Genomic DNA, 22,275 nt, shown 5'->3' on the forward strand with positions numbered 1-22,275 from the left:
GTGGTGTTTCTATAGAACCGCTTATTTAAACAACTTCACACTCCACACCGCACTACTTTGGGTCCTGAGCAGACAGCTACAGATTTATCAAGATGTTTAGATTTGGAAAATGTTGACTTACTATTAAAGTAAACGCATGTTTACATGACGGCGTTTGCCCAGGGACACAGATCACTGAATCCATGAATCACATTGTCGCTATTTGTGGAGGTATTAATTTACAAAAGACATATTAGTCGCCTTCTTTGACATAACCAAAGAGAGCATACATTTAGGAGGTATTTTGCTAGTACAAAGTACTACAACTTTGAAACAAAACCACTTGTACTTAACTCATACCATGACGTGACAGTAGCATTGTAACAAATAAATGACACTAAATATTTAAGATTTTTTTATTTTTTTATACGTCCTGTATACAAACAAGGGTTTACAAGACGCCACAAATAATATGAGCCACATCATGATAAAAGATCTTCATGTCTACAATAAATTCAAGGTCACACAGCTGATATACAATTGTGGGTGCAGTATTTCTTTAAACACATCGATCTGAACACCAAATCATTTCATGTTTTTGTTGAGCCATTTCACACAAGTTTACACCCCTAAATTAATCTTGTATTCACAATATGAATCAAAGTGGGACTCACTTTCCAGTTTTTTTTCTGTGGGTTAGAAATTTACTCTTCTGGAGACATTTGTTGCGCATATGTTGGATCACCATAGCAACATGCAAACAGGGATGACAACCAAGCATGTTGTTTTCTACTTTTTATCTCCACTGACAGAAACGTGAAAAAAACAGATTTTTTAAGCGTCAGTTGGAGAAGCGCCAGCACTTTGCTTGGACTGCTCCTTGCTGGTCGTGTAAATATTGAACATGTGGGTTTAAATGTGATTCATTATTTTGTTAATGACTGGTTTGTTGCTGCCTGATTCCAGTGCTCGCTCTCCACCAGCCACAGCAGCAGTCGGATGTACTGCTCCGAAAAAAAAAAAACCTGTCTGGACTGGTGAAGAGGAGGTTTGTTTCCATAGTAACGTAGTAGTCCGCCGCTCTGACTCGAGAGCCTGTCTCCGTGGTTACACTTTGTGTACATTCCAGTGAGGCTCTCTCTCCTCCCTCTCCCCACCTCCTCCCTCCTCCCTTTTTCACTCCAAACTTCGATGCCAGTGGAGGATGCCAGCCCCTGTGCCACCCTCCCCAGATCCCCCCTCGCTCAGGTCGGCCCAGTGCCCGAGCGCTGCCACAGCCTCGGCGACCTCCGCCACTCACCAACTCTGGGTCGCAGGTCCGCGTACGCCACATCCTCCTCCGCCGACGTCTCCCCACTCCGGCGTGTCCTGACTCGGCGGATGAAAACATGCCCCCACCGGCACCACCAGCAGCAGCAGCAGCAGCAGCAGCAGCGGCAGCCACTTCACACCTCCGCCTGCACCGTGGTGCTAGAGCAGCCCGTCTGTAGCCCTTTCTCCCTGTGGCACTTTGTCAGTAAGTAGGCCAGGAGAGGAGCAAAGGAGGCTGACTGTCGCTCTCGTGGCTGCCTTACTGTACGCATGCTAGCTCGCAAGCAAGCTCTTTCTCGCTTGAGGCCGTTGGATTTGAGCGTTAACCATGACACGTCTTATCGCCTGGCATAAGCAGGCGGAGAGTGTAATCACTCAGCCGATGTCTGGACCAGTGACGGCAAACAAAGGATGTAAACTAGCACGCTAGCCACGTCTCCCTCCAACCTGAAAAGATGGGGCACTTGGTTAAGTGTGACTAAGCTTGTTGGCTCTCATTCCTTCACAAGGCGTCCCCTCCTCCAGAAATCTCCCAGCTCTCCCTCCTTCAGAAATCTCCCACTTCTTCCCTAACCATCTTCTCTTGGAACCCTCATTGACAGCATGTCATGTGCCGAATTTTACCGCTACCTTGCCTTTGGATGGGACTGAAGACCACTGACGCACCCTTTCTATCCCGGCATGGGAGGAGAGGGACAGATATGAGTATGTTTGGGTGTTGACCTTGCACGGTAGCCACACCCGCATCTTTGAGCACCACCTCTGTCCAAGTTTTTGCAGTTACCCTGCCAGTTTTCCTGCGGCTACACCCGTTATCTGACTGGATAAGCTTTTCCCCATGCCCCCACCCTGTGAGCACTGCCCTGCACCAGCTTCGAGGTCATGTCTATCTTTCCCATAAAGCACTCACAGCGTTTGTATTTGGTTAATATGTTTCTTTGTGTGTCCTTTGCAGAGAAGCCGCTGTTCACGCGGGACCCCACTCAGCTGAAAGGCAGTTTCTTGTCCACATCACTCCAAAAGAGCAACATGGGTTTTGGATTCACTATCATCGGAGGCGACGAGCCGGATGAATTCCTCCAGGTCAAGAGCGTCATCCCTGATGGGCCGGCCGCAGCTGACGGGAAAATGGCCACAGGTGAGCTTAAGGCATGACCGAAAACAAACACTCTTACAAACAAAAAACACGACCTCTCTTGAGACACCAAGCAGCGAAAGTATCAAACACATGAGAGCACACACAATGTTGACATGTAGCTCAAATAAAGACCTGAAAGGCACAAAAGAAAATCATCCGTGCTTATTTATGGCTCTTATTTGTCATTTGCATGCATTTAATCAGGATTTAACATTAAATATAGTACAGATGCTTATATAAGCATATGAACAAACTGTCATTTTAGCATTGTAAGACACACTTCTTTCAACAAAAAATTACTTTCATGGTACTTGTACATTACAAAGGTTTGCCTGATGAAAGTCTAGTACCGCAACATCGCAAATACAAGTGATTTTGCGAGTTAGACAGTGTGCAGGAGTCCTTTTGCAGATGGTTGCGATCCTCAGCACTAGATGCCACCTAATCCCCTAAAGCTTGAACGCAGGACTTTTAGGTGTAACAGAGTATTGCTATGATTTGGTTTTAATGCTTTACCAAAACAGAAGATCAGAATACTTTGCCCAACTCTGCTAAAACTACAGAGAATCACAAAAATCCCTGCAAATGTCGCCAAAACAATTATCCGTGGCTTTCCTTAGAAGTGTGATTTCTGCAGCATGTGGTCCACTTATCAGCAGACATCCAAAGAAACACGGCTAAGTGCAAAATTTTCAAGCCCCACATTCCCTAAATTCACCTTTTTAATGCACTGCAGCCCACACAGCAAAATCCAAACAATCACGCCCAAATATGAACACAGTCTGCAGTTCATATAGTGTGTATGCAGGTTTCTCTTCAAGATAAAATGGCCACAAGTTCATATGTGAGCAATGTAGGCAGGTGCAACTTGCTAAGCCGGCTGTGTGAGAGCTCTGTGTGTGTGTGTGTGTGTGTGTGTGTGTGTGTGTGTGTGTGTGTGTGTGTGTGTGTGTGTGTGTGTGTGTGTGTGTGTGTGTGTGTGTGTGTGTGTGTGTGCGCTCTGTGTGAGTGTGTGTGAGCTCTGTGTGTGTGATCACATGCATGTGCACCAACTGCAGAGTTTTGTTCTTCCATTAATCATGACAGGGACTTTATGATCACCATAACTCCTGACTGTGGCCACATGGGAGTGGAACTGCAGCACACTAACACACACACACACACACACACACACACACACACACACACACACACACACACACACACACACAAACACACACACACACGAGAGAGAGAGACAGACCAGCTGTATTAAAGGTCAAGAGAGTGAGAGAGAATGGAGCGATGTTTTTATGTGTACGCTGGAGCAAACACAGAGCTTATAGTGGCCATCTATCACACATAAAGTAATCCGGTCAGGGAGTTTGCTCCGTAGTAGAGCGAGTCGTCTCCAAAATACTTTTGAATTGTTCTATTAGATTGTGGTTGACGTCTTTCAGAGCACTGGGTCATAAATGTCTGTTTCTGTATATATGGGACGTTGCAGCAGTCCAAAATAGATCCCTTGATGACTAATAAAGCTCGTCCTGACAATACGGCGTATAAAACATTTTGAGAGTCTCCTCATCCCCTTCTCTCTTTTTCTTTCAGAATTCCCCTTTCTCTTTCACGTATTTTTCCTCCAGATATAACTAGCAAATCCCTCTCCATTCTCTACTATCCCACTCCCCATCTCCTCTCCTCTCCACCGCCTCCTCCCTTCAACTCATCTTCATCTCTATCTCACCATCCAGCCTCCATCCCCCCACTCTGCCTCCTCAGACTTTGTGTCCTACTTCTGCAGTAACAGCGCGAGCTCCATCACAGTAACTCCGAGCTCGCACGCACGTAAAAACCACGCCTGCGGAGGTGTGAAATCCCCAATCCCAGATAGATAATTTGCGCTGCTTTTTCCTCATGACCCCTCCTGGCTGTCTCCATTACGTGATTACACAACCAGGGAAAACATATTCAAGCACTTATTGTAAAAGTTGTTTTTTTTAGAACATCTGATTTGTGTCTGGTAGACCACATGCAATGCGGTTTTGTGCAAGGTGTGCTGTGTTTGTCTTTTGTAGAATTTAGAAGATATATGGGACTTGTTAGCTGTGATGTTTTAGTGGAATAAGAGTACGAGTTGTGTTTGTGGAGAGGTTTAGTTTGGATGCCAGAGGCAGCGTTTAATACATAATTCTGTGGGTTTCTTGGTACAGTGTGTTTGAAACTGGAGCGTCTGACTGCTGTAACACTCATTCAGCAAAAGAGAGTTATTTTACTGAAATGGCTTTTTTACGTAACCTCAAACCCCAATAACTAATATGGTTCATTACTTATTTGCTCATCGCCCTAAAAATTAAGGCTTGATAACTGTTGTAGGAAAAAGTTAGCTAGTTAGCTGGACAAGCTAACAATAGAAGCTAACATCAAAGTATATAAACACACTGCACTTTTGCTGTTGTGTTTTTGGTTTTGAAAGGCTGAAATAAGACATCTCTCTACCCGTCCTGCTTGTAGTACTTGTGACTTTAGCAGTTAGTCAGTTATATAACATATTTCCTTTCATTTAAGGTGTTTGTTTGGTGTTTTGTCTGCTAAATCCTTAGACACACTTATCATTATTCTAATCACACTTGCACGTCTGACATGACCCTGATGCACTTTGGACTACACACTGTTTAACCTGACACACACTCAAACACACAAAATCGCACAGCCTCTTAACAAATTTGCGTACCCTGCTGAGACTCTAAACTGCTCTGTTATCGTGGCCTCGCCTCGGCGGGGCCACTAAGACCTCTCGTTATGTCGACAGACTCTTGAACACACCATTAGCCGGAGATGAATATGTCATAAGGAATATGCAAGGATGGGACAATAAAGATGAAGCAGCAAGCAGCGTGGGCCTTGGTCCCGGAGAGTGTGGTGTTTACAGCTAAGGTCAATGTGATTTAGATTATACAAGGGACCTAACGGGAGGTTTTATAATGGATGGAGAGGGAACTGTTTAGCGGCCATGAGTGCATTTTCCTCCCTGTGTTCTCTGTTGATGAGATTATTTCTGTGCTCTTGTATGCACGCATATATTTGTGACTTTTTTTTTTTATAACATAAAAACACCTCAGAATTGAATAGACAATAAACTAATGTTCAAGGGCCGAGCCACTTAAAAAAATAGGACATTGCAGCAGTGAATGTACAAAATGAATCATCAGATTTTACAAATGTTTTATACGCGGGCACTTCAGAGTGTTCTGTCTTTATCAGTGAAGCCGCCGCCAGCCTGTAAACCAAACTCATCCTCCAAAAACTCTGTTTTGGAGGATGAGTTTTCTCTCAGTTGCTCTGTTGCAACAGCAACCTGACCTCAAAGAAACTTCATCAAGAAAAAATCAGCAGCTTAATCAACAGGTTTCGTAGCTGGCCACTTGCATTTTTGCACTTTCATATCACATTTGATTTTTTACTGATTTGGATCACCCAATTTGGAGGTTGTCAGCTAATTAAATGGCTGTTATCTGTGGTTTTTAGCCTCCGAGATATGGGTTAGAGAGGTCTTGCCAGATCTATTAGGTTCAAAGGCCGTTATCATCCCATTTACATATCCAACATTGTGAAATGATTGCAGTTTTGTTAAGTTTTACTTTCCTTAGTTTAGGCGTAAAAACTACATGGCTAGATGTAGGAAAATATATCATGTTACGTCTGTTAAAGCCGTCTCTGGTTAAAAAATATCAGTGTTGTCTCATGCATGACACAAACCATGCTCCCCTGAGTGAAAGTCCTGTGTTGATTTGACCTATGCAACACCCCTCCCATCTCCCATCCCCACTTTCCAGCTCTTTAAAAGTGTTACCTCACATGACTTTCTCCATAACAACGCTCAAAAATAATAAAAATGGCCTGATAATGGCCTTCTAAAGCTCTTAGTAGGTCTGTCAGGCCCCTTCTAGCCCATATCTACACTGAAAAACCGACTTTGAGTTCTTGAAAAGCGTTATATAAATCCAATTTATTACTAATAATGGCCATTGAATAGCCTGATAACAGACAAACAAGCTGTTTTTATTTGACAATATAGTTTGTTGTGTCTCAGTGCGATCAGTTGTGTTTTATTATAGATGGTTTTCACCAAAAACGTGCAATAGAACGAAATCTGTATGGACATGTACCTTAACCTTAGATTTGTTTTGCATTGGCAACACAGACTCAAATGTAGGTGGAATTGTTACTGGATAGGAAAAGCTGCGTCTCCACTACTCTCACTCTATTTCCTGTTCCTCATGTGGTAACTGTTGATTCAGTTACTGTTTTCAAGATATGCTAATGACTGAAGTCTGTCACTTGGATTTAATTTATGGTGCCCACGGCATTGTAAATTTACACTTAAAATCTCAATTCGTCTGTCGAGACTGAAAGATTAATTCCCCATCCATTAATGTGGTAAAGAAGCTTCAGAGGCAAATATCTCAAAAGTTTGGTACATAAAACCAAAAGTATCTGCATGGCATGTCATATCACGCATGGTCGAAGTTGTTTCTTCCTAATCTGTAAAACATGTTTGCTCTCCGTCTTTTCCTCCCCGGTCAGCGACTGAGATCTATGGGCACAGCGAGGGCGCTACGAGGTCACGGCACCGTCATTTGTTTTCTGCCAGTGTGCTCAACTATTGATTGTGACACTGGTGCTCAAGGCAAATGTCGTCCGCGTTTACCCGTATTAATTAAAAAGGCCCTCACGTCACGTTGCCTGGAGGCGTGAGCTCGCTGCATCAATACTGGCGGAGCGTCTAAACTTGGAAAGCATTTGTCCACTGCACAGTGTACAATGAGAGAACATTTCGGAAATATCTCAACTTCCATTTACCTCGTCTGTCGTCACTAAGAGGAGTCGGCCACACGGCTCCACTTCAACAGTCAATCCAGCAAATCAATATGAATTGCCATGTTGTTCCAGAAAAAGTGTCATTGACCCAACCATTAGTGCTATTATCGTCTCCTGCTCACGTTTGGAGAGAATTGGACAGTGTGGCACTTGTGGTTAGCAAGGTGAGGGCCAATCAGTGAAGCACATGCTTTGCTTATTAATGGTGAAGGATCTTTGTTTTTCATTTCCTCTCTCTGCAACACACACTTGTACGCTCACCCTGCCCACTCTGGAAAGAGCACGACAGTTATACTTAGAATTACAAACTAATTGTTTTCATTATCAACCTGGGTAATGCTGTTTGTCAGACTTTAAAATTGATCGTGCCTTGTGTTCCCACTTGCCCAGTGTTTTTACAAACTTGCATGCCGCTCTGCACAGCACAGCATCAAACTCTATATTTAGTGATCTGGCTGAGACAAAGATAAGCCTGGATGTGGAGCACTTTTGTGTGGGAACATTTAATTGTCAGCTTGGTTTTATCTACAGAGCACTGAGTGCAGTATATTGCAGGGAGCAAATAAAAGCACTTGGTCCCATAAAAGGCAAACATTTTAGCCACTTGTCATCAGCAGTATTTTACACTGTAAGAGCAGATAAGAAATTATCTGTGGCTATGTTTGTCAGAAGAGATTGTTTATAGCTGTAAGGAACGTCAAAGGAGATAAAGTGCTGATTTACTGTACAGATGATTGAATAGTTGTCAAGTCTTGATATCACATGACTTAAGATCAACGCAGTTTCTCATTGAGGGTTTCTTTAACTTAGCTTTGTCTCAAGTTGAGCAGCCGCTTTTTGTTTTTGTTTTTTGCCAGTCAGTGTGCTATGCACTGTAACTCTGGGAAGGTGTTGGTCCCCAGATTTTGCTGCAGAGTGAGGGCTCTTGACTTTCACACTACTCTTTGGTACCAGGACAAAGAAAACTCAATGAGCAACTTGGAAAGAAATATTCCACAAATTGCAATATATTAGTAGATTATAAAATTATTTAAAAAGTTTTGTGTATTGTCATTTTTGTTGTTTTGTAAACTAATTTTCATGTTATTTTCTAATACTTTTTTACTGAGTTTTCCTGCTTCAGAAACAGTCACCAGAAGTTGCTTTTTCACGTTTTAGCCCCAGTTTTAACCCCGGTTTTTCCATTCCCTATACCTGACTACTCTGTTTCTGTCTGTCCAACCTTCTGTCTGCAGGTGATGTTATTGTCTACATCAACGATGTGTGCGTCCTGGGAACCACCCACGCAGATGTGGTCAAACTTTTCCAGTCGGTGCCGATTGGCCAGAGCGTCACTCTGGTCTTGTGTCGTGGCTACCCTTTGCCCTACGACCCAGAGGAGGCCACCAACACCAACAACAACACCGCCACCACCACCATAATCTCCCCGCTGGGCATAATGGAGCAGCGGCCCATCATGGTGAATGGCAGGACGGGCTACGACAACTACCTGGACTATCTGTCCCGCACGGCGCGCTTCGTCACAGACCCGGGTCAGGACCAGGTCAACAACGCCCAGCAGCAGCTGCTCACCCCTCATCCAGGTGACACCCACTTGGATGGCTCGCTTCCTCCCACCACCGGCACCACACCTCCTGACAGCGTCTCCATGGCGTCGTCAGGGGCGACACAGGGGGAGCTACTGACCCTGACCATGGTGAAGGGCGTGGAAGGTTTTGGCTTCACTATCGCGGACAGCGCTACGGGCCAGCGGGTCAAACAAGTGCTGGAGCCTCAGGGCTGCCCAGGCCTGTGCGAGGGTGACCTGATCGTGGAGATTAACAAGCAGCACGTGCAGGGATTCGCACACACGCAGGTGGTGGAGCTTCTCAAGGAGTGTGCCGTAGGAGCGGAGACGATCCTGGTGGTTCAGAGAGGCGGAACAGGTAAGAACCATGGCTTCCAGCCCGGTCGCCGGATGAAAATGTTCACATTGTACGTTTCTGCAAACCATGGATATGTTACGTATGCATGCATGTCAGAGTTTCTAAGGCAGCATAGTATATGAGCTTATTTTGTCATTGGGAGGTGGAGGGGATCGTGGGTGGTGTCTCACCTGGGTGAGAAAACTGCCAGCTGCAGACAACTGTTTGGGAACAACTAAAAGCAACACTGGTTGTGTTTTGGCGACCCTTTTCAGCATTTCCACCAGTGTTAATGGCACCAAACCTGGGTGCTTTTTAGGGGCACATCACAGTGTTTCCATGTGGCTTTTGTGGCAATAAACCCGGGTGGGTTGTGTTTTTTTACCAAATCTAGGGTTTTTTTATTGACACAGTGCAGCGTTTCCCAGTTACTTTTCCCAGCAGTGTTTGAGCCACCAAACCTTTGTTGTTTCTACTGTCACGCTGCGACGATTCCAAGCAGCATTTGCACCAAAGAAGCTGGGAGTTTTTCACTGAAAATTACCCACTTTGTTTCGCCAACAAAGACAGTGTTTCCCCACAGTGTGTAAGCTCTGGATCCACAGAATTTTTTTAAGGACCTGTCTGCTTTTCCAGTGGCTTTTGTGCCACCAAATGTAGGTGTTTTAAAGATGAGGTGTGTAGACTTTAGGGCGATTTCGTGGCATCTAGTGGTGAATTGCAGATTACGACCATCTAAAATGTCTCCTGGCTAGAATTCCTTCAGTTGTTATCATTCAGGAGGTTTTTACCGGGAGCTGAACCATCAGCAGAGGTCTCTGCAAACAAACCAGGTAATTAAAACTGCCAATAAACACAGAATGAGGCAGTTTCAGCTAAAAAAAATCCATGTATTACAGACAGTATAACTCCAGCACTGCTCATTGCGGTCAGCCTTCTAACTACGGTGGCCAATGCGAAAAATGTGAATGGCAGTATCTGGAGCTAATGTTTGTGGTTTGCAGAAAAGTACAATGCCAACATTTTTCTCACGATCGGGTCGTGGCTGCAGGAAGGGATGCTGGAAAGATTGTTTGCTCAACGCGAGCACTTGAATCATTCCTACTCCATTTCTGCCTTTCCAGCTGCATATCTGTCTGCCTATTCATCTGTGTCATATTTTACCGTTGTATCCAAGTGTGTCTGTTTGTGTGATCCGGTCAAAGGCTGCAGAGACCTGTCATGCAGTCCTGCAGTGCTCAACAATGGCTGACTGATGCACAGTTCCTCTCAAGTGCCCTTTCTATTCCTGTTTTCTTTACTCAGCGAGAAAAACTGTTTTCCTTCACTTTACTAAGTAGTTGTTTCTGTGCTCTGCCCACTGACCCATACCTTAGTGTCGCCAACAAATGTCCTTAGATTGAGGCGCACGCTTTTTGCAGTGCCAAGTTATTTTTCAAAGTCACTTTTAGATGTTTTTATCATGCCAGTTTCATATGTATGGAAGATTTTACCTTCTTTTGTGAGGCACGAATAAAAGCTCCGAAATTAAAGCGTGTCAAAAGCAGCACAGTTTTCCCACAAAACACTGGTAGACTGCAAATGGCTCTGAAGTGCTTTCTACCCTGTGTTTTTCCGAATGTGTGGCCCTCTGACAATCATAATTATGCACTGCACTCTGTCGTGAGTCACACACAGGGTTGTAATTTGCAGAATCAACAGGTAGCCGACTGTTTTCTGCTCTGCCAGTGTGTGTGTGTGTGTGTGCGTATGTGTGGTGTGTCGTGCGTGGAGTGTCTGTCAGACAGCTTACTTCTAATGGCGCTTGCCTTTGACATTGAAAGAAGAAAGCTTTACTGTCATGATTTTCCTAAATGTTTGCACGGCTCAGATGATGGAACATAAGTTGTGTGTAAGCTGTGATGTGCCTGCAAACTCCCTTCTTATTGAATTGTGGAGGTTGTGCGTCTGCCAGCCATGACTCAGCCAAAGCTCCGACGTCGGAGATTAAAACGTTAGATTTTAATTAAATCTCGAAACGGCAACAGCGGCTCTTCATCAACCAAGCAGATAGGATCTGTCTCTGAGAGCTTGTTGTTAAATGTTGTTGAATGATTCCTCTCTTTGAGTCTACCTGTCCTTGATTTATCTTGGCATCCAACATGAACTTTCGCTGTCATTCATAGTGGAATCCACGCCAACTGGATTGGGCGAGCAGTACTGCTCTTGCTCGTGGGTGGAACCCAATTTGTAGTTCTGTATTTTGCCTCTTTGTGTTGTGTAATGTCACATACCAATCATAATGCCAGCTGTCGGGTGCCACAGACACCACCGAGACTCGCCCACAAAGGTCAGCAGCGCCCTCTGAATAGATTTCTCGCCATTTGTTTCTTTATTAGGCTGCCCATGTCTCTGTCAGCGAGCCAGCAAATGGGAGGAGGAGACGCAGAGTGAAGAAATAAGCTTCTAGAAGTCATTTTCAAACCCCCCCAAAAAAGGGAGAAAATAATTATATTTAAGCCAGCACCTCTAAAATCTCATCTGCCAACACATAAAGACACACACACACGGGAGGGGTCAAAAGTTTTTGTGACACTATGTCAAAAATCTCCAATCTGTCAGCACGCTCCCCACACATAAACATAAAAACACTCCCATCTGCGCGGGGAAGCTAGCGGTGAAGCGCTCCCCACCATCTGTCCGGGGTTCGTCACTCGCGGCAGAGCTTCAGAAGGTCGAAACAAGCGCTACCCATCTATAAAGCAGCCTGCTGGCCCGTGGAGAAAATGGCAACCTTATTTACATGCTATATTTCATCTCATTATTTCAAATCTGGATATGGCTTAGCTCCACTACACAACAATACGCGCAGGGCGCAGTGTCACATCTGTTTGTGTTGATTTCCTGTGACTTGACAAGCTGTGGGTGCTAGAGGTGGAAAAAACTGGCCGCGTCAGCCGCTGCGCTCCTACAGTAGCATGACTGCGTATGGCTCTCATATGTGTGGAAATGACTACAGCTCAGAAAAGCTGCCAAATATCCCAGTTGGGTGCGGTTTTAGTCATTGTTGATGTTTTGAGAGTATTTTGGAGATTAAACAGAAAAACACAGTCAGACTTTAACCTCATTAAGATCAGAGACTTGAGACCCTCCTGGGAGAAAACAGGTCGCAAAGAAATCTTTGTAATTTTCGTCTGCAAATTATTTTACTCCTCATGGAGATAAACAAGAAGAGGACTGAGGAGAAAAATCACATATCTGGATTTTTGATGTGGCAAAGCTAATGATTTGTTATTTTTCATAAAGTCTTGTGATGTTAGCTGTGTTGACTTTAACCTCTTTAGTTTTCTCTTCTTCACACACAATACGTATATAATGGAAATACAGAGAGGAGTTAGGGTGTGTTTTATATGCTAGCAGGCAATATTCAAGTAGTGGTTCCCAACACAATGGGTAGAAGAGAAATCAAGACGGTTATTAGATGATTTTATGGGTTGAAAAATGTTCAGACTTGTCCTTCATTTTTACATCTTTGAGCCTAAGGCTGAAAATAATGATTATTTTTTCAAATAATCGATTAGTTGTTTGGTACGGAAGAGTATTGATGCAACTCAAAAAATAATAAATCAGTGTCTCTCTCTAACAAGATATTTTCTCGTTCTAATATGATATAAAAAAATATAGTTTTTTTACCTAGGTTTTGCCTTTTTTATGTAGACATTTTCCCTACCTTTTTTTTAAGCTTTCTAAATTTCTGTTTGTTTTTTTTCATTGCCATTTACCCCGTTTTTATAAGAAATCGCACCAATTTGCACATGGTTCAAAGGTATAAATACGTGTAAAGGGTGTCTGGAAAGTGATATCTCTTCAAGTCTCAAAGGGTTAAGCCAGACACCGTTCTTGAATGGTTTGTGTGTGTTTTACTCCATGGTGATGGGCTGCTCCAAAGCTCATAGTCTTGAATGTGTTGGTTCCCAGTGAAGATTGATGTATTTCAGTCGAGTTTTGGCTCTCTGTGTAGTTTCAAAGTGAATCTTTAAGCTACTTGATCTTTCTGGTCTATTTATTTTACCAGAGTTCAGATATGTTGCCATGTTTGTTCCTAGTCAGTGATTATACCCACATAAACAACCATTTTCTGCACCATAAACATTACCAGCTAAAGTGTGAGCTGTGTCAGACTCCCGGCAACCGCTGTGAGGTTTGAGCTGCAGCTGATTCTCTTTTCCCACCCAACTTCCTCAGAAAGGCCAGCTCCGAGCATTTAGCCAAGCTATTACCCGTCGTAATAAAACTGTCACCATGCTGCTGGAATGATGTTCCGGCTCTTAACACGCCACAATTTGGCCCGTTCTTTTAGACCACTGGACACTGGCCACACTATCTAATTGAACTGGCTGTTAAGTGCTTGTGCACGCTAGTCAGTGTAGTATAGAGAGGGGAGAGCGACTGATATCCGTCACCAAACAACTGTCACGCTCCCGTCTCTGGCACATTCTCCAAAGACTTTCCAGCTCAGGGGCGAGCACACATCATCACTTTTACTCAAAACACAATCTGAAGTGGAGGATTGAACGAGCACCGCGAGCTGACTGAGTTTAAAAGTGTGTGAGTGTGCATATTTCTGCATGACAGATTTTTTTTGAATGGCTGCCTCTTTATGCTGCGGACTGTTCTTTCTCCTCCAGCATCTGGTCTCAGGGAGAACACACACACACACACACACAGCCAAGAAATGGATTAATTGACAGCATCTACACCCTCATGAATGTTAAGTAGTCCAAACCATCATGACCATAATGACCAGTGAGTGTCAGTGTCCCACGCTCATTCAGGGTTTTTTATCTGGCTCAAAATTAGGTGGAAATGGTTACCATCCTGATCACACACATACTTGTTTTAATAAGTTTTAATAGTATTAGTGTTTTAATAAATTACAGCCAAATTGTTACATGGATAGTCTTTTGTCTCACTAATGTAAATTCGTCATTATTAAGGATTTATCTTCAATTTTCTGTCATGGTCTTGTTTGTTTGTGCTGTGGTCAGATGGCTGAACTGCTCCCAACATGACAATGTTGTGTTTGCTGTTGTAATGATGTGGAGCTTTTCTACTAAACTTTTTTTTTGTTTTTTTTTTATGTTTCCTCTGGCATGTGTCATCACTCCCAAAGAACTCGCCATCAAAAGCGAAGCATAAGTGCCAAGCTAACCGCCAATTCACCGTCCAAATATTTAGCCATTATCAAACCATCCAGTCAATTAAGCCCCATCACCTTGAAAAAGCCCACGCTCACAATGTAGTTATGATATTTAGCCATCCCTTAAATTTGAGTTTGACTCCTGAGCCGTTTTTGCCCAACAAATGGGCACTCTGTCTCTCATCACTGTATAATTATTGTGCCTGTGTGTGTGTGTGTGTGTGTGTGTGTGTGTGTGCCAGCATATGTGTGTGTGTGTGTGTGTGTGTGTGTGTGCGCGCGCATGGCAGACAGCCTCATTAGTGGCTATCTAGACCATTAACAGGCTGTGTCCTCGTTGCCACACCAGCACAGACACAGGACTGTAATTAGCCGCCGAGACTTGCAGCTCGTTTCACATGTGCGCCGGCTTCCCTCTAACAGGCCGCTGCCTCCCCCGCCGCAGCCCGCCCACACACTCAACACAAACGCAGAGCCACATGGTTTGATTCACACAGGTTGTACGCACACCTACACGACAGCCCGGCGCACACTTTTCCTCGTCTTATTCGCACACATCCCAAGGCAACCTTCTGCACACAAGCCCCCGCACACTTACATAAACTCCCTGCACCATTACTACCACGGGTAAATTCTGCGTTATGAATCAGCCGCCTGGTTCGACTTTGACCTCAGATCAGTCGTGTGCACACGGATGACCAGAGGCGGCTTTGAGAACCGTGCAGGTGAAGGTCTGCCTTGAAAAAGAAGAAGAAGGAGGGTTTGATTCACTGAGCCTCCTCCAGCCTCGCAGGGAATCGGCGTGTAACAAGACAGTGATTCATCGGGTGTGTGTGTGCTTGATAGAATAGTTGGAAACAAAAGAAAGAGGGAGGAGAGAGCGGGAGAGTGATGAGTTCGGCTCTCCGCCAGTAGACCACAGACTGTCGGCCATGTTCACACTTACAGCTCTGTCCTCAGCGAACCCGGAGGAGCTGCCCGCCAGGGATCAATATCCCGTCCAGTCGGCCCCGGGAAGACAGCCAAAGGGCCGTGTTCATGATGGATGAGATTAGATCATAGCAAAAAGGGTTAAACAAAGCTAATGGTGTTTAGACTTGTTGCCATCAAAATTAGATCATGAAGCAAAACTTTTTCCTCCCTGATTGTGGGACGAAGCACTCACTTCTTAAACAAATCAAGCGCTCCTATTTGAGTTGTAATGCGATGGAGTGATTAGCCGGTGATTGCATGAGCGTGGTTAAATAAATTGTGCTGTTTTGAGCTTTAATGTCATGCACATTCAACCGTGCGCCCTGCAAATAATTCTGTTTTGCATACAGCCACAATGAGGCCGAGAACATCGGGCGAACACGGGACGGGCATCTGAATAGAAGTGGATAGAATCGGTTTTCTGCTGTGGTTGTTATGTGAAGCTTCCAGCCTCCCGCGTGAAATGGAGATACATATTCATATAGAGCTGAAAGATTCACGCACGCTGCCATCAATTCTAGTGTTATCATAGACTCATTTGAATAATTGAAGGGCCAGTTGTGGACTCTCGTTGAGATGAAGGAGATGTGTGTTTTTGTGTGGGTGAACAAAAGTAGCCTTATGTGTGTCAAATTGTTGAATGTGTGTGCACTTTTTTTCTGAACCCTCGGAGCAGAAAGCTACTCTGGAAACTCTTCCCAATTCAAAACTCTTTAATTGGAGTTTTGGGCCGAAATTGAAAAAGAGGCACGACCTCAGCCAGTCCTATTCATCATTACCTGCCAGGGCTGAGGTGGAGGGTGAAACAAGAGTGCACAGACACACAAACGTACACAATCACAAACTTTGAATTCAGGAACTTTTCCATTTTGGAACTTGAATAAGCGAGGTATTCTTTCCTTATTATTAGTGTTACACTTAGGGAATAGGCGTATTTTTGGGGGAGGATATAGGGGGAGCACATTTATGTGCATTTGTCATCCCCCAAGTAAAAATATAAGTAACAGAGGATATTATTTTGACAGAAATAACAACATTTCCACCTTCAATTAGTTGATAAAAAATCACCAGAATCCAGAAAATGAAGTGTTTGACACACAAAAAAACCCAAACCAGACAGACACTGTCAGACACCGATGCACAGAGGCAACCTTTCGTGGTGGCATGAGACAATCCAGGCGGCTGCATTTGTTTTGTCGGTGCTCCGGGAAACTAATATCAAACAAACTCCGGACTTTGGCCCTGAAGAACGCTGTTTGTTAACCAAATGTTAATCCAGTTATTTTTATAACAACATGGTGTGCTAGCATATGACGTGGGTCACGTGACATTATATTACGTTAGTAAGAAGTGTACATATTTTAAGCAAAACCATGAACTTTTTTAAAGTTGGGGATTTTTTGTTTCTTCTTAACCAGTGTTTTAGAGAAGAGACCTGAACATCTCCTGTGAAAACATTTAGTTTTAGAGTTTAGAGACATGGAACAAGTGTAAATTGACATATCATCTCTGAACATCCAAAAATATATGTAAAATATGGCTGTAAAAACATGATTAAGTTAATAATTATGATTTTTTTAAAATAGTTAACTAATATGAAATAAATACATTTAAAAAAATCAAAAACAGATAAATAGATAAAATAACTGACAATAACAGTCACCCAAAAAGTGAGGTATATTGTCCCCTGACTGTCATCGACAGCATAGGACAAAAGAGTCTTTTGGCAATTTGGATATCTAGCTCTAGATATAATTTGCTTGGGTGCAGATGGTAAATAATTTAGGAATGGTGTATGGAAAAATTCAATGGTAAAAATACGTGGCGATACATATACTGGTCTTGCATGCATCCCAAAAATGTGACACTCCCAGAAGAACATGACAGCAGTTAGCTTATAAGATCAGTGCTGGAGTGACACCACAGGGTTCATGTACTGTAGCTTTCTGCAGCCCAGCTGACAGGTCTGGTTAGCAGTCAGTGTGAGGGCCTTTCAGCACCACGGACAGCTCCTTTCGCTCTCTCACTCTCTTCTCTCAGTCTCTCCCTCAGTCTCTCGCCCCTTCTCAACTTTCGCCACGGGGCACTCTGACACCCACGTCCAGCTAAATGTCTGGCACGCCTGAGTTAACAGCGACTCAGCCCCGGGGATCACCTCGGTCAGTGATGCCTGGTAGTGCCCCTCCTTTCTGCCTGTCCGGCTCAGCTCAGGTCCCGTCAGCCACACTGTTGGCTCGCCGTGTCCTTCACGCAGAATTAGATGTAGGTATTCAGCACAGCCTTTCACTGATTGACCTTGTTTGGGAAGCAGAAATCCCTTGCTGCTATCGCTTTTCTCAAAAATATTCTTTGAGTTTTAGATAAGCTGTTGTATGAATATAAATATGAATCGTATTTTGACTGATAGGAGCCTGAAAAACAGGGCTGCATTTCTTTGTGTCGCCTTTGTTAATTTCCGTGTTGTCACCGTTCCACCGGCGGCTCAGCGAGATGAATGTTTTTACTGTGTGATTGGAGCCTCGCCAGGCCAACACTGGGATGGCTGGCGCATAATTCGAGCAGTCACCCCATAATTCGATGGCTCCATTTGCATACGCTTGTAGCGTCCCAGTGGGGAGACGGTGGCAGCACTTGAAAGACAGGAAGGAGAGGAATTGAATCAGGAAGATGGAGTGTACATGCCGCTGTGAATTTGACTATAGAGCGTGTTTCATTACTTTATGAGCATGTCGGTGTGCTTTTCACTGATTGTTTTCTTTCATCATCTGAGATAGATTTGTCGTTTGATTGTGCTGTGTGTAAACAATGTTGTAAACAGCACAAATGTGGCTTATTAAAGGTCAAAGCGAGAACATGTGCCATTTACTGCGCTGCATTACAAACCGAAACCAGTGAGGTGTAATCATTACGCACCGACTGAAGTGAACGTAGTCTGACTGCCGTTTAATTGTCACTGCTGACAGATCTATGATAGATTAATAAATGCTCTTTTGGTAACAATCAAAAGACAAAAACAGTCCTAAAAGGAGCTGATATAAGATGGATAAGATAAGATAGATGGATTGTCTTGAGTTGCACAACTAAGACGTGATGTCTTATAAGGACAAAAACAAAACCCAAAACACTGACTTTGTTTATATGTACATTGATATTCCACTATTATTCCAAATATGACAATATTCGAAATTTAATATGGGTCATATAAACAGCATGCTCCAAATTAAGCCTTATTGCAAATGTAGCACTTTCCAGTTAAGACATGTGGGATTTGCTGCTTATTTGGGTTTTTGGAGCGTTCTTTGGACATGTACATTCAGTATTTATGGCTTAAATGCACTGTATAATATGTCAAGTTGATCAACTCGTCAGATTTTAAAGTGATGGTTTTGACGACAGTTTGTGATTCACAACAACCTTTATTACAATACATACTTTTTGTACTCATTTTGTTTGTTGTGAAATTGGTGTTAAATTTAATCAATATTGACATTAAAAAAGGTCTTGAAAAGTCGTAAATCTAGCTTTCCCTAAGCCTTAGGGTTATTCACGGTTTAAAATCATGATTTTAATTTTTTTCTTTATGATAAAAAAATTCTCAGTATGGAACATGTTAGATCACATAAAATCCCAAAGCATTCACACTTAAAAATATTTTTTTAAAAATCCTAATTGCTACTGGAGAAGAATTCATTGCTGCCTTTAAAATATTTAGTTCATATCATTTTTCACCACCTGTAGATCGCTGTCTACCATTTCCATTAAGTCCATCATTTCTGAATCATAGTTCTGTATTTTAATCTCTCTGTCTTCACTATTAGTTCACCGATATTTATTTGTGCTTTTCTCCTGTTTGAGTCAGTTGTGCTTTTCTCTGTCCTTTCTACCTTTCACAAACGCTGTTTTCATGTCATATTCTTATTTTCATTTGCTTTATCTGTTATTCGGTTTTATTTTTCATTTTATCGTCCTCCTAAACCCCCTGGAATTGGCTCTCTGGGCTGAAATTAAACCCCACATCTCATTATCTGTTCCTCCCATCTTCAGTCTAAAGCATTTTATTTTTTGTTCTCTCAACATTGCAGGTCACTATTCACCCTGGAAGACCCCTAAGCAGGTAACACCCACCAGCCTCCAAAACTCGGACTGTCCCGCATTTCTGCTTTTTAATCTGTAGATTTTTCAGTAAAAATGGCTGCAGTGTGCATACTGTATGTGCTAATCCAAATGACTTTAATCTTTCATTTGATTCGTTTGTAAGACCTACAAATGACTTTTCAACCCGCTCCCCTCGCCGTACTAACTCCGCTGATGATTCACTGTATGTCCGTGGCTTGTACAACAGCTGGTCCTTGATATTCAGCCCTTCTTTATTGTCACAGGATGAGAAAAGGTCAAGTGGGCCACTCGTAGCATCGCTCATCTCTTGATCCAGAGCTAATTCATAACCTGACTCAGTGCCATCAGGGTTATCCACACTGAGGGCATCTGAATTATGCTGCACAGTCGCTGCTCTAACTGCTTTGGCATGGCCCCGATGCATTTTCATCCTCCTTTTATCTTCATTTTACAACGTTTTTTTTCTGTCTTTTAGATTTTTTAAAAGCTTTTTTTTTCGTATAACCATGCATTCGCTCTCTGGTCATTTCTCTTTCACCTTGCCTTTATTTTTCTTTGTCTCATGTGATATCTCTGCAACGTTCAGCCTCCGCCGCCATAAATACTCCACTATCATCCGCCGTCCCTGGGCCCATGAAAAACTCCAAACAGCCCCTTAGATCAGATTGTCTTTATGTGTATTTGTCACACTCACATGCCCGCACACGAGCGCCCATCTTTCTTTGTTTCTCTTTGTGCGACTATGTGTGTAATCCATTTCATGCCTGGACGTCCTCCCGGCGCTGCTCTGACCAGCCCCTGACCCCGGCTCGTGTAGTCATCGTTCCAGATCAACGCAGGAAACCTACTTTGTTCGGCTTCGACAACACTTGCACCAAGAAATTCACCTCATTGGGCCTCGTACAGAAACATTCACCTAAATTTCTCTTACATTTTTTTAAAAAAAAATTCTCTTAAGAGAAAATATGAGAAAACTCAACTCAAGATGTATCAAATATTCTTAACCATCCAAGTCTGCTCTTACCCGTCTGTGCTAATTGATGATTCCTACTTAATCAAAAGTCTCCTTTTAGCACTGGTGGGAGAGTTATTTACTTAGTTTCTTGACTTAAGTAGAAGTACTAATACCACACTTTGAAAATACTTTGTTACAAGTAAAAGTCCTGCGTTTAAAATGTATATATGTATGATCAAAAAAAGTGCTTTAAATATTTGAAGTAAAAATAACCAATGCAGAAAAATAAAAAACACCCCCCCCAAAAAAAAATCACAACAAAAATTAAGATAAAACATTAAAAATATTCCAAATTATAAAAATAGAAAAAATCATCCAAAATTTAAAAGTAAAATACATTTTAAAAAAAACCCCTTAAAACTCAAAACTGTGATAATGTACAAAAGACACTGAAAAAACCCTCAAAATTATGCAGAAAAATATTTCCTAAAAAGTTTTTAAAAATAAATAAATAGATTTTTATTTTTTGTATAAAGTTACATTAATCTAATTAATCTAATCTTAAACTGAGGGTTGGCAGATATAGCTCAATTCGGTTGAATTTAACACATTGTTCATGAAGATTTAGTGACTCAAAATGTGCTCTACTAAATGGTTAAGCAGGACGTTAAAGGGTGCGGTACTTGAGTAAATGTACTTAATTACTTTCCACCACTGGTCAGCCGAGGGATGCACAGTAACTGCAATTACAGTGGGATCAATAAAAAGTAAGTAAGTAAAGTAATATTTCTTTAGCCCTGAAATGTAATAATCCAGTCATTATAATTATTCTAAAACATCATCTAAAAGTAATTAAATGATATTGATTCATTTTTCTTAAAATGTTCCCCAGATTTCAAACTTATTTTTGGCTTGGCAGCAATTTGTGCTCAGTGAAAACAAGATATTTGTCTTTTATCTTGGTAAAAGTGCTTTCAATCACTTGTAATTTTTTCTCTTACCTAAGAGAAGAAAAAATAAACCCAAAAATCAATGGTAACAAAACAAAAGAACTAATTGTGGATAGGAACAAAAATTAGAGAAAATCTTTTCATAAATCGTTTCTTGCACGAGGCCCATTGTTTGTCATTTCTGCTCCCTTATTGAATCCTCAGAATAATTGTAATTCTCAGCTCAGAGGAAAGGAAATCTTTCAACGTCACAAAGTGGCAGACGGCATGCAGAGCTCCTCTCTCTTGTCTCTTTCTCTCACTCTTTCCCCCCCAGTGTTCATTTGTCGGCCGCCCCGCCTCGTCGGCCCCTCTCCCCCAGCTGCTGAACCCCCCGCACACCAGAGTTCAGCCTCAGTTTAATTGGGTATCATTTGTTGCAGGAAGACTTCTGCAGCTCTGAGAATGAAATATGGCGGAATTTGTCTAATAAGGGAAGAACGGGGGATTCGCCTAATTGTCATATCGACCTACAGTCGAGCTCAGCCCGCAGCTCCCGAGAGTTTGCAAATGAGCTTATCGAGATTTGTCTATCAAATCTCGCCAATACTGTACGCAACAGCTACTTAATGTTGGAGCACATTATTCAATGATGTCGTCCCTTAAAGAAGACCTGCCTGCAGTGTCCTCTGTTCATCTGACCGATTTGATTATAGCCAGAGTGTGCTTGCTTCTCTTAATCAAAGAGACGGAGGGAAAGTGAAAGAGAGATCAGGATGCGGCAGTCTAATCCGAGCCTTAACAAGGTCCCCAGTCTCAGCAGCCTGCCCCATGCAGACGTGCTTCACATCAATAGCAGACGCCGCTGAAACCACAAAGAGCGGAAACACTTTTGATTCCGTCCTGGCGCTTTTATGAAGCTGATATTTATT

At 42.8% G+C, this 22,275-nt stretch overlaps 1 protein-coding gene across 10 annotated transcripts in view; it reads left to right on the top strand.

The window, feature by feature from the left end:
* The window catches only part of magi2a (membrane associated guanylate kinase, WW and PDZ domain containing 2a), a 255,042-nt gene that overhangs the window by 198,827 nt on the left and 33,940 nt on the right, over positions 1-22,275 (top strand). For 5 of the 10 annotated variants that reach the window (XM_088073045.1, XM_088073039.1, XM_088073040.1 and 2 more), the window contains 4 exons: positions 1,178-1,495; positions 2,246-2,428; positions 8,524-9,213; positions 19,426-19,457. In XM_088073045.1, the coding sequence (XP_087929171.1) occupies positions 1,178-1,495; positions 2,246-2,428; positions 8,524-9,213; positions 19,426-19,457 (1,223 nt within the window). The remainder of the gene's footprint in view (positions 1-1,177; positions 1,496-2,245; positions 2,429-8,523; positions 9,214-19,425; positions 19,458-22,275) is intronic. The other 5 variants (XM_088073047.1, XM_088073046.1, XM_088073041.1 and 2 more) reach the window with 1 other exon arrangement.

Source organism: Plectropomus leopardus, chromosome 22 (genome assembly GCF_026936395.1).
Source record: "Plectropomus leopardus strain MGB_pleo_1.0 chromosome 22, ASM2693639v1, whole genome shotgun sequence".
Lineage (NCBI taxonomy): Eukaryota > Metazoa > Chordata > Actinopteri > Perciformes > Serranidae > Plectropomus > Plectropomus leopardus.